Source organism: Cyprinus carpio, chromosome B2 (genome assembly GCF_018340385.1).
Source record: "Cyprinus carpio isolate SPL01 chromosome B2, ASM1834038v1, whole genome shotgun sequence".
In the NCBI taxonomy this organism is placed as follows: Eukaryota; Metazoa; Chordata; class Actinopteri; order Cypriniformes; family Cyprinidae; genus Cyprinus; species Cyprinus carpio.
The window spans coordinates 17,218,342-17,231,851 of NC_056598.1; the positions used below are offsets into that span (position 1 = coordinate 17,218,342).

At 36.6% G+C, this 13,510-nt stretch overlaps 1 protein-coding gene across 1 annotated transcript; it reads left to right on the forward strand.

Moving 5' to 3' along the window:
• The first annotated feature begins 159 nt into the window (after positions 1-159).
• On the forward strand, positions 160-9,250 carry LOC109088237 (cysteine-rich secretory protein LCCL domain-containing 1-like). Its single transcript, XM_019102414.2, has 15 exons — positions 160-384; positions 812-1,118; positions 3,925-4,043; positions 4,159-4,291; positions 4,395-4,510; positions 4,605-4,705; positions 4,901-5,068; positions 5,260-5,320; positions 5,421-5,487; positions 5,646-5,776; positions 5,857-5,900; positions 5,983-6,055; positions 6,161-6,230; positions 7,370-7,503; positions 7,865-9,250. Exons 2-15 carry the CDS (start codon positions 861-863, stop codon positions 7,914-7,916), a joined length of 1,527 nt encoding a protein of 508 aa, XP_018957959.1. The 5' UTR covers positions 160-384; positions 812-860; the 3' UTR covers positions 7,917-9,250.
• The last annotated feature ends 4,260 nt before the right edge of the window (positions 9,251-13,510 follow it).

Here is a 13,510-nt window from a genome sequence, read left to right on the forward strand (position 1 = left end):
AGGTCAAAAATTTACCACACGCACACAAATAAAAATAGCATAAATCTTCGTTGACTTTGACTAGATATGCAGATCAGAAATAGGCTACTGCACCAGTATTTTGGGGTATATTTATATGCTCCTGTGCTGTGGGTGTGTCGATGTGCTTGTGGGCGTGGTTTAGAAGTTCACTATAAATGAGAAAAGCAGCCTCACAAATTGAAACATTTGAAAGTAACGTTACATTATTTTGCCGCGCAATGACTCATGATGACTCATCCATAAAGAAACCTCAAGCAGATCAAAACAGGTGGACACGTATTTTTCTAATACAAAAACAGCATCGATTAATTATTTCAGCAATTCAACACCGGAGATAAACGTCCACGCGCGGAACGGCAAAAGGTAAAATGCTGCTTAAAATGCTTTCATTATAAATATGAATGAAGCCTACTACAAGTGTTATAACGGCAAGTCTAGTAAAGATAATATTAATTTCTTTAAAGGTAGCATTATAGTTACGCGTATAACTAAATATGCTATAGACTTCAAATACTTGTGTGGTCAGTTTTAATTCAGGACACGAGCGTATGAAATATTGCATGTGTGTGGCAAAAGGCGTACACAAGTCTTTGACGAGTGTGTGAGAAACAATCAACGCAGTTGTAAAAATGCTGCAACTGCACTTTTCAGACAGGCTTTTCATGGCCATGCACACAAATCATCATGTTATATTACGTTATGGAAAATTCTGTATAAAAATGTATATGAGTATACATTTGTTTGCATTAAAATTACTTCAATCTGATAAAAAATGATTTTGATTTTACAGGCAGAGGAAAGATACCACTTTGGATTTTGTAATTGACAGCTGTGGAAACATGAAGTGTGGACATGAAGATTTATTTAGTGGGTTTGTGCTGCTTGTGACTGTCCAAACTGTGGTTTCCATGGTGATTCCCAATGCCACCCACTTAGAAGCCATCCTGGAAAAATACATGGATAAGGATGAGGCATGGTGGGAATCCAAGTCAAGGGGTAAAAGAGCAATTTCACAGAGCGATATGCAACTGATTCTTGACCTACATAATAAGCTGAGGGGTCAAGTGTACCCCGCTGCCTCAAACATGGAGTACATGGTAAGATCACATGATTCTACATCAGTCACACTTCTACTGAATCATGTTCCTAACTTATGATCAAACCATGAACATTTGACATTTTCTGCACAATGTCAGAAAATCGAGGGTCAGACTTGGTTTTACCTGCCAAATAGTGAATAAAAATAAATTATTTATATCTCATGGCCAATATGAAAATTGTACCTTATTCTTCTAAATAAATCAAAAATAAAAGACTAAATATGAAAATTGTACCTTATTCTTCTAAATAAATCAAAAATAAAAGACTAAAACAACCATTTTATTTTTATAAATAAATAATAAATGAATGAATAAAACAAATTTTTTTTTTATTTATTTTTTTGTTTTATTTTTATAAATAATTAAAGAATAAAAGAATAATTTTAAATTTTTTAATTTGATATTTCGTATGGAAGCGCACAAAAAAAAAAAAAAAAAAAAAAGATTAAAATTAAGAATATGCAATTTCTGCACTCAAATTTGAATTTGACTAGAAAGTAAAATTAAATATGAGTTTTATTGAATATGTTTTTTATGTCAATTTTTTCAAATAATTTTATGATATAATTCTCTGATATCTATGTAACACGATGATGTAAAATTAAATATTTGATTTCTGTATACATTTGAATTAAGTTTAAATTCTCTGATATAGGAATGATAAGTGACATTTTATCATTATTATATTTTAAAATGTGAAAACCTGTAAAATCATGCTAAAGTAGAACTTTCCCTTTGAATTGTGAGTTAAAAGGCTATTTATACATTGGTGGGGTCATGAGGGGGCTTATAAATGTATCACATGGCTCTGCCAACCGGTATTAGGTACCACACCATAACCGCACTTTGCACAACTGCACTAGAACACACTGAACTACAGTCAAGTTTGTGGTCTACAACAAACAGTTCATCAGGTCCATCAGGGAGGCCAAAATGCAGCTTCTCCTTCCCACATTCTGTGGCTCACCTACTGTACGTGGCGCTCAGCCAGACCTTTCATTGCTTTCTGGCCAAATATGACCTGATACTTCTTAGAACCATCTATAGCTGCTGCTTCATCCCGCTGCATTGCAGTTGGCAACAATGAAGGCAAATATTGACTTAGACATCAAAGAAGAATAGAATCTAATGCTCTAAATCAACAGAGACCATCCCTTTTAAGCTCTTATATCCAGTGTACAACACAGTAGTTCTTCTTTATTCCTAAAATACATGATGCATTTTTTAGTACTGCACGTGGATCATTTCATATGACAATCACTTGCAATCAGCTGTAAGAGAAGAGTTTCAAAACATTCTTCTTATACAATTACTTTTGAGTTGATAACATCTGTGGTGCTCTGGGACTCTGAACAATTCAGTGTTAAATCTGTCAAATCCCAGAGCCCTGTATCCCACAGCAAAGTTTAACAGAATGTGTCTTTGTGTGGGGTGCAGGTAGGGGAGGAGACATAAGCTACCTCCATGCCACACAGTCCTCTGGGTAATTACTCTGAAAGGGAAGTAGAGGGAGTCACAGAGGTTGCATATATCCCTTGGAATGCACCCAGATGGTCGCTGTAACAGCAAATTAGGCATTGCAACAAATAAACAATGTCAAGACGGGTCTCAAAGGCCACATAAAACGCCAGCGGGTTTAGCATCTCTATGCATGTTCTGCTCAGATGCAGAAAGCTTGCTACAATTTTAAGCACCTGAAAGACCAATATTACATTCACATTTATGGTAAACATTTCAAGTACATGTTGACGACATAACATATTTAATTCAGCTCGCATTAACATCATTGTAAACAGTAAGAATCTTCTATTTTTCAGGTGATTTATTGTGCAGGAGAAAAGATCAGAGTTATCAAGGTGGTTGAGGAATAGTATTTGTTGAGGACTGATGGAATGGAATATACCAGCTCTGCACATATGGAACAGATTAGCACAGGGGAGCAAACTACGCATATGTAATTTTAAATTAAGCTGCTCTGTATTGAAATAATCAGAACCCTGTGCAGAACAGTACACTGCTTATTCTTTCATACAAATCACTTTAAACCAGTAGAGTTTTCTCTAATGGCAGTTTTAATATGGGTTTGTTTTGTCCCAAGTTAGTGAAACAGAAATTCTTTATGGTTTTTAACTCTAACTGGCCCACTTGTAGATTTGTATCAATCTACTGGACAGAACTAAACAACCATGCATTGACGTACATACTGTAGGCAGAACCAGGTTCAACAGTTTGCCAAAAAAAAGTTATCAGAACATTTTTCTGATGTGTGTTTGCCAAGTAAAATATTTGCTTTTGTGTTTTAAATGGATAGTTCACCCAAAAATGAAAATTCTGTAATTTACTCACCCTCCTGTCCAAACCGGTATTACTTCCTTTCTTCTGCTGAACACAAAAAAAGATAGAAGATTTTGAAGAATATTGATAACATAATGACGTTTTGGTTAACCAATGACTCCCATTGCATGGACAAAATTTATTTTATGTTCAGGTGAAGAAAGAAAGTTGTACATGTTTGGAATGACATGAGGGTGAGTAAATGATGACAAAAATTCAATTTATGGCTGAACTATTCTGGATCTTTTATGCACAAGACACACACAGGTATGACATTGTCCAGTTACAGTTAGTTTAACATGAAAATACTTTTAAAAAAGTCAGGTTTGAGTTTGATTAGAAGGTGGTTGTCACTCTTGTAAATAACCAAACTGTGTGTGAACTCAACTGTATTAGGCACACAAATCCAGGACTGATAACCATATTCTGCTGCTGTGTGAATATAGCTTGTGGCTCTTCGTTGTGACAGGTGTGGGACACTGAACTGGAGAGGAGCGCTGAGCACTGGGCACACACTTGTCTGTGGGAACATGGACCGTCTCACCTACTGACCCGGATCGGCCAGAACCTGGGAGCTCACTGGGGCAGGTGCTGTATTACAAATGGATAAAAACAATATTGATGTCACATCAAATACCAATTGCATCTCATTGAGTTCTTATACAGTGCACTAACTGTTTGCTTTAAATATGATTGCCTTTAGAGACAGACCTCCGACATTTCATGTCCAAGCCTGGTATGATGAGGTGAGAGATTTCAGCTACCCCTATCCACAAGAGTGTAACCCTCACTGCCCCTACAGATGCTCTGGACCCGTCTGCACGCATTACACACAGGTAAAACCACATTCTTGTTTTAACAATTTACATTTTGCAATGATACAAGCAATCAGTTGTGATATGCTATATAGTAATAGCGATATTATGATTTTTTTCCCAGCTGGTTTGGGCCACAACCAACAAAATTGGCTGTGCCATCAATGTGTGCTATAACATGAATGTATGGGGGATGATATGGGCCAAAGCTGTGTACCTGGTCTGCAATTACTCTCCCCCGTAAGAATGTTAAGCTTTTTTTGTCATTTGCAGTATGATATTATTCTAATAAAGCACTATTGTTAGCTTTTGTCATGTGGCATCCATTTCACAGAGGTAACTGGTGGGGACATGCGCCATACAAGCACGGGACCCCTTGCTCTGCCTGCCCACCCAGCTATGGTGGCGGTTGCAGAAACAATCTCTGCTATAAAGGTACTAAACTATAGTTTATAGACCAAATATTGAGATGACAAAATTTGTATCATTATTATAACGCATTACACAGTTAATTTGATTAAAATATGTTTGACATCCCTAAACTAGATAAGAAAACAACATTTAGCTAACATGTGAAGGCTGTAGGTCCTGAATCATTTGAATAATGTAATTAAATTGTGCTCTCTTCAGATGATGGCAGTCATTATAATTACACCCCTGAGACAGAGGAAAATAACTATATTGAACCAGAACCTGAGCCAGTTCGGAGCCACGACACCCACTACAGAGATGAGACCCCGACACCTTCTCCCAACGAGAACATTGAGAGGAACGAAGTCATCAGTACTTCCCAGATGTGTAAGATAACTTCACTGGCTGACTCAAGATAAATTTCAGTGGTTGACTTAACTGGACAGGGCTGTAAAGTTTTTACTGGATGCCATCAGAAAGTATGTTTGCATAGATACTGTATGTCTGTTCTCTTATATTCTGAAAAAAAACACAGCACTCCTGTGTTGTATATTGACATCTACTATTATTTTTTGCAGCTCAGCAAGTAGCATGTGATACTAGGTTACGTGATCAGTGCAAAGGAACTACTTGTAACAGGTAAAATGGGTGGATTCACACATAAGCTACAAACAAATGTGATTTGGTCATTCTACTATGAATAATTTCATGTCTTTCATGTTAATAAATCTTTAATCAGGTATGAATGCCCACCAGGCTGCTTGTACAACTATGGAAAAGTGATTGGATCGGGTCATTATGACATGGTAGGTAAATGCATTTGCTTTGCATTTTATTTATATCAATGTGGCATCGCACAGATTTACAAAAATTTTCCATTTACATGCATTTAAATGCTATATCTAATTGTGGATGGATTGTGGTCAGCTCAGGGTCTCTCTCATTAATGTTGCTGTTTTTCCAGCAATCCAGCATCTGTGGTAGCGGCTTGCATGCTGGAATAATAGATGATGATGGAGGCTGGCTGGATGTCACAAGGGTGGGCAGAAGGCAACGATTCTCGATGTCCTCCAAAAATGGAGTTCAGACTCTGGCGTAAGTCACAGAACCCATACGTTTCATGCTGCTGGATGTGGGTTCAACAATGTTCTCACATTTTCCATGTTATTGCTCAGGAAAAATCAGAGTGCCAATGCCTTCACCGTATCAAATGTTCCAGGTAAGTGCACATGTGAATATTTTTAATGAGATAAACTTTCAGTTTCAGAAAATAAATGTAATAAATGTTTAATAACTTTCAGTGAAAGCAGTTAATTGTGAAACTACGGTGGCACAATTCTGCCCTTTCAAGAAACCAGTCCGGCACTGTCCCAGGTAAGCTTACTTTGTAACAAAAATGATCTTAATGGATTACACAAAATACTATGCAGTAGATTTGTCATTAATAGCACGAGAGCTAACAAGATGTGTTTTTTTCAGGTTGTATTGTCCTCGTAATTGCTTGTACGACAGCTATGTCCGAGTAATCGGAACCTACTATTATTCAGATGTAAGTCTTCATGCCATTTAAAGGGATAGTTTACCCAAAAATGAAAATTAGCCCACGATTTACTCCCCCTCAAGTCATTATATGTATATTATATGTATATGAATTTCTTCTTTCAGACAAATACAATCAGAGTTTTATTTAAAAATGAACTGGCTCTTCCAAGCTTTATAACTGCAGTGAATGGCTGTTGATATTCAATAGTCCATTAGAAGTCCAATAAAGTGCATCCAACCATCATAAAATGCGCTCCACAAGTGGTTACTAGCGAATTGATGCATTTGTGTAAGAAAAATATCAATATATTTCAAACTTTATAGACTGTAATCTCTAGCTTCTTCTAGCTGGTGGCATTCCAGCGGATGTCGTAGGATGTAGGCGTAGCATTTTAAAGCATTATAAAGCTTGGAAGAGCCACGACATATTTTAATATAACTCTGATTGTATTCGTTTAAAAGCAGAAAGTCATATATAACTAGGATGGCTTGAGGGTGAGTATTTCATGGGGTAATTTTTTTTTTTTTGGTGAACTATCCCTTTAAGGAGCCATTCACACAGAACACTTTTTTTTTCATTACATTGCATTGATTTTACATATTTTTTTCATGTAAAAGTGTTAGATGAACCATTTGACCATCATCTCACACATGACACTCAAGTTAAAATAGGTCAGTGCTTCCAAATCCAGTGCAAATATTACTGATTCCCACAGGTAATATTATAAGAAATGGAGACCAACCTTTGCAAAGTTTTCTGCTTCTCAGATTCTTCTCCTGAGAAACAGACCGTAGTAATTTCACATGTTCCTCCCCTAAAGTTTTAAAAGAGATCTCAAACTGCTAAAACTGCTGTATTTTTCTCTACTTCAACTTAATTTAACTAAAACTATCCACATTTTTATATATATACTGTTACTATATACCAAAAATGATCTTTTTGTTCCCCTAATGGACTTTAGGAGAATCATCTGAAAAGAAGATGATACCTAAACATAACTGATTATTCACATAAATCTCCTGAGCTATAAAAGGACAATAATATATTCTTCTGGGTTGGTCTATTGCAGCTATTAGGAAGCCACTGTTCTATTACCACTGCAGTAGAAAATGAGCCGTTTTTCCTTATTTTGTCCCACTGAGCAGAATTCCAGTATATGCAGGGCAGCTATCCACGCAGGGGTGATTCGAAGTGACTCAGGAGGTTATCTGGACGTAATGCCTGTGGACAAGAGGAAGCAGTACAAGGGCTCCTACCAGAATGGGATCACCTCAGAGAGGTACTGAGAGTGTGTTGAGTCAGCTTTTGAGCTACTACTGCTGTGTAGCTGATCTTTCCTTCTTGGCTTCAGCTGGTCTTCAGACTAACTATATCTAATATCCCTCTATATAAGCTTGGTTGGATAACGTAATTATTTTATTTAGTGGGTGGCTGAACGGTAATCTTATATACTCTGCTTTTCCTCTGCAAAATAAAACCAGACCACCTACACAGTCTGGTTTTGTTTTGCTTCATTACATAGCATTTTGAGGGTGTCATGAGTATCTGAAGGGTGATTAATGAATCATACTAGCATTAAATCATATATGTTTCTGTCCTGCTGGTTCTGGATTAATTTTGGCCATTATTCTTCCATTTAGCCTACAGAATCCCTCAGGAGGCAAAGCGTTCCGAGTGTTTGCGGTTATCTGAAACCATCGTCCAAGGACAGATGCAAGGAAATAGAGCTCTTGGTAACATAACAGCCAGTAATTACCACGCATTTGGTTTGCTGGTCTCGCTGTGCTGGATTTTAGGCCAGTGCTGTCACGAAAAATCTCCTCAACAGGAAAAAAAGACATTGACTTTGACACCATCTGGCCCTGAGAAAACAAAGTCTCCATGATTTTGTTTTTCTCTGCGTGTAAATGTCATGTATATATGTGTTGTAAATATAGTGAATTTTATCCATTACATTCATTCTTGTATGTTTTTATAAAACGTATATATTTGCTAAGCACATAAAGATATAAAGCATTCCTTAAAATAACAAAATAGGCAATTGTGCATGCAAACACAAAAGTGTTAATGTCTGAACATGTCGAATGTGTAGAAAAGGCCTTATATTACAGGCCTTATATTATTATTTTTGTAAACATATTTTTATATCAGTGTTCAGAAGCTGCTCATTGGTGTATTGCGCTTTACAGTATATTATGCTGCATATGTTCAGAATTTGATACTGTAACAACCTGGCAGGCCAGGAAATCATTATTGCTTTAGAAGAATTAGAAAAATGTACCACAAAAGGAGACACATTTTTGTGTTATTTATTTTAATGCAATCTAAAATAAAGATCTTTAGACTCATAATTCCTCTGTTACAAATTTTACTATACCATCCTGTCATGACTGTGACTATGAGTGCAGTATATTGAAATATTTCATGTGGTCCCATCACAATGTCCAGTTTTGATGTATTATGTATTTGAATTTCTGTGATTGTTGGCTAAACACAGCTGTGAGGTTATTTCAAATTCGAGACTCTGGAAGGCGCAGACGGAGCCTCTGCACCTTGAAGAATGAAAACCCAACGTGCCTCATGTGAAAACACTCAACTTCTGCTGGCGCTGCACAGGCACCACAGACAAAGAAGGACATTGTGTGTATGCTGGTGTGTGTGATGATTTCAATCTGACTTCCTGGAGTGCATTTCCTCCATGTCGGGCACAGATGTGGTTGAGTGGTAGTAGTGAGCTCTCTGTCACTCACCTTGACCTCTCTCATTTCCTGTCTGCCCTCTCAGGCTCTCTCAAGATCATTGCTTCCAGGCTTACAACTCCTTGCAGTTTATCACAAAATCACAAGAATGTTTCTGCCTTGTTCATGTAGCCATCAAATGCAGAGTTTTCGAAAAACCTACATGTGCACTCAATATATTTTCCCTTATTAGAAAGTTTTACTCATGAAGAAATGAATAGTACTTTGGTCACACTACTGTCAGTAAGATATTGTCTATACATAGAGAGAGAGAGATTTGTAACAAAATAATAGCAATAATAATAATACTCTTATTCAGCAAAGAAGTATTAAACTAACAAAAGTAACAGCAAATACATTTATGTTAAAAAGATTTATATTTCAAATTAATTCTGTTCTTTTGAGCTTTCTATTCAGCAAAGAATCGTGAAAATTTGTATCATGGTTTGCACTAACATATTAAGCAGCACAAATGTTTTCAACACTACTGTAATAATTATAATAATTTTTCTTCAGCACAAAATCATATTGATGGCTGCTAAAAATTCAGCTTTCCCCATTGCAGGAATAAATTACATTTTAAAAAATATTAAACTAGAAAACAGTCATTTTAAATTGCACTAATATTTCAGAATTTTACTGTTTTAATAAATCCAGCATTGGTGAGCATGAGACTTCTTCAAAAATCATTAAAAAAATCTCACAACCCCAAACTGTTAAATATAATTTTATGTTTTGAAGAAATACAAGTATGTATATTTAATTGTTGTAAAAATTTCTACATTGACATGATAATAAGGCTTCAGTCATGAAAGTATCCTGACATAAAAGTAAAATATGTTCTTTTATTTTTTTTTACATGGAGCCGGTTGCCTCATGGAAGGCTTGGGTAGCCCAGCAGTGCCCAACAATGAAATCACTACAACACAGCACATACAGTAGGACTAATTTCATTGTGTTGTGGCTTGTTTCCGTTGTGTTGTGTTGTTTCTGTTGTGTTGTGCTAATTTCGTTGTGATGCGGCTGATTTCCAATGTGTTGTGGAGATTTTGTTGTATTGTGCACTACTGGGCCACCGTAGTGTTATACGAACAGCAAGAAACCCCCTGTTATTGAAGACCACTGATGGTAGAATAAAGTCATGATGGCTGATAGCACACTTCTACATAAATAAATACATTGTGACTGAAAACATAACAAAAATCGGATTCACAGTCAAATATATCTCACATGTGGGGTCATAAATGCTGACTATAGCATAAGCTAACACCTTGTTTCTGTTTGTCAGCTTTTGTAAAACAAATTGCAATAAATTGTACACACTGTAGTAGTTACCCATCTTTTGTGAACCCACACTTTGATGCAAGCCTTCTGAACAATAGTTATCAGTTTGTTTGATCACAGTTACCAGGAGATGGAAGCTATGTTGTGGAGAAACTTCCTAGGAAAGGCTGGGGAACCAGAGCAGATGTGTATGATGGTCTCCAGAGAGAAGAGGCATGCATCAGAGCTCTGTCAAAATTCACAGGCCAGTGTGGCAGACGTTGGAGGTGGAACGGGATAAGGACATGTCTGTACTCAAGACACCTTGGTGGCATAAGAATAAGAGAACTGAATCTGTAAATGCATCACTGCAAAAACAAAAACACAGTGATATTGTGCCTGGTGTTCTTTTATTTCAACATTTGCATGTTGACAAGTCTGCCAAATGTCATCTCAAGGTAATGCATGTCTATACTCTCAAGATACGTTGTGGACCTTTGAATCGTGGGCAGTGAGTGTGAAGCTACACAGGTTTCACATGCTCATGTGTTCTTGGTTTAGATCCAATGTCTGAAAACAGTGTGACTTTATATTTTATATTTGCACCCAACAGACTATTGGCTGGATCCTTATAAACTGTAATGAAAATTCTCTGTGGTTCATATTGTGGTCAAAATGAATTATGATCAGTATGCCACCAAGCATTGTGAGCATACCATAATAGTTACATTTTTCCTAGTAATGTGGTTCATTGCCATAAATTTAGGACATATTAGGGGTATTTAGGAAATATTTTATTGTTATTAACTGAAATATCTACTATTTCAAATTGTTAATATTTGAAATCTTTAATTTATATAAATTTAAATGAAATTTACAAACCACATTTATCCAAGCCTGGGTAGAAATTTCATTTACCTTGTGTAATTTTGTTCTTGGTTGTCATGCAACCTGCCCCTGTTTGCATCTGACTATTTCTCTAGTTTCTTTACATTGCACAGCCTTTAGATATGATATGGAAGGCACTATATCTTAACTATGCATGACTACGAGCAGTTGCATTTTATTATTCATATTTAGCATGGGATTTTCCCTTCTGCCCACAATCCTTTCAGAACAGACCTGTGATCCAGTGGTCCAGAGAGAAATGACCACAGCACTGAATAGTGAGGATTTCTATTTGCGACCAATCCATTTTTGATATCCACAGCCTGGTCATTGTAAGCCAGTTTCTAGAAATGACTCACACATTCATATGAATTCCTCAGAAGCCGCTCGCTTGAGTGGATGTATATGATGTGCATGCGGTCAACAATAAGTACCTTCACATGAGGGCTTGCAGAGGCCGTGTGCGAGCTCACCGCCACAGCAGATTCTAATGAGTATTATTCTAACATACTTACAGCAGGAACTTGCTTTTCTTTGCATTGCTGGTTTGTATAATGATAATGGAATATTTTTAACCATGCTTATACACATAAATATCCAGCTCACAGCCCACAGAAGTGTCATATCTGGTTCCAGATGTTTTCATTCTATACATGTAAGTGTATTTCTGAAAATAAGACATTGTGCATGGGCTTGTATGGGACAGAATTACAGGAAAACGGTTGTAACTTGATCTGAGATACATTATGATTCCAAAATGCTGGTTGCAGATGTTGATGTCCTTTCTGGGTGGTAAGAATTGATCTTTATGATTACATAGTTTTCTCATTTATACACAAAGAGGGAATTCTTCTGAAAATCTTTCAAACTGAGGCCACACCACTTGCTGATATGCTGAAATATTATTCACCTTAGGGGTTTGTCTTTTTTTGCCTTTTATGCCACAACACACATCCTTTGCCAGGTCTCCCGTTTCTCAGTACCCTAAATCTTTTGCGTTTCACCCTCCCAGTTGCAATATTGGCTGTGTGCTAAGGTGTATTTGTCAAGATCTCACACACACTGAGGTTGTGCCAGTGTGGCGGTTGTGCAAGTTTTCCCTATGTTCACAAAGCAGTCGTAAAGCAAAGAGCTTTCTGCCCACTCCCCTGTGCCCCCACTGTATGTCCTCGAAGAACCTGAGGAAAATTTTCCGCCATGGCTAAAATCGGCATGCTAACGTTTGGCACGAGCCCTCAGTGCCCTCCTATCGCTGACCTGAGCAGAGTGCACACAACCGAGTCTACTATTTTCATCGTAATATTTATAAATTTCATTAAAATGTATATTTTGCTTCATTGGGAGTATACACACCGTGTCTTGAAATCACGACACAGGGTTCGTTTTTGTCAGCTAGTGTGAAGCAAACTGAAAGAGAGGGGTTTGTTTGAGCTGGATGCCTCAGTGGGGCATTTTTAAGTAGCCTACTTAATTTGTATAATTTTGGATTTGATATGGTTATTCAATATTTTGTCATAATTCATGCATTGATTAGATCTTACTTTTTCTGTAATGTTCTTACAGTAATCAGCAATGCAAACATTTACATGATCTACAGCTTTAAAGTAATTAAATCTTAACTTTTACTTGTGACTTTGACTTGATATCTCACAATGTGACTCTATGACTTTATGTTTCACAGTTGTGACTTAATTTTTCTCAATTATGAATTTATATCTCACAATTGTGACTATACTTAACAATTGTGTCTTTATGTCTCACAACTATGACTTCATATCTCACAATTATGACTTTAAAATTCCTAATTATGACTATATCTTATAATGTGTCTTTATATCTCATAATTATGACTTTATCTCAGTGTGACTTTAAATCTCACAATTGTGATTTTATATCTTAAAATGTGACTTTATATCTCCTAATCACAAAATGTGACTTCAAATCTCCTAATCTCAAAATGTGACTTCATATCTCATAATTATGACTAAATGTAACTATAATGACTATATGACTATAACTGAAAAACAAGTCAAACTGCTTATAAAATCACTGGCATACAGTGGGTTTCTCACATAGGTTTTGAATTAATGAGCTCTCAAACCACTGGCAAAACATTACAGGATTTGTACGAAAAGCAAGGAAGCATTTCAAACCACACTATCAGTTATTCTACACCAGAAGTTTTACTAACCATTTCAGAAGACATAAATGATTTGCTGTGGATGTGTTGCTCTGTCTTCAAATATATGCCCTGTGACTTTGAATGCTGACTGCGCAGGACATACATAAGTGCACTGTGCAGTGTGTACACTGCGATGACATGATTTCATCCAAGTCGTGGTGTTTATGTGGGTGCTGGGGGTTTCTTTTGCCAAGGGTAAACAACGAGAGGTGCTG

Bases quoted from the DNA above. Each gene is read 5' to 3' on its own strand.
- LOC109088237 (XM_019102414.2), top strand. From the start codon at position 861: ATGAAGTGTGGACATGAAGATTTATTTAGTGGGTTTGTGCTGCTTGTG. The intron at 4,292-4,394 runs GTAAAACCACAT...TTTTTTTCCCAG, and splicing joins TCTGCACGCATTACACACAG to CTGGTTTGGGCCACAACCAA. The intron at 4,511-4,604 runs GTAAGAATGTTA...TCCATTTCACAG, and splicing joins GTCTGCAATTACTCTCCCCC to AGGTAACTGGTGGGGACATG.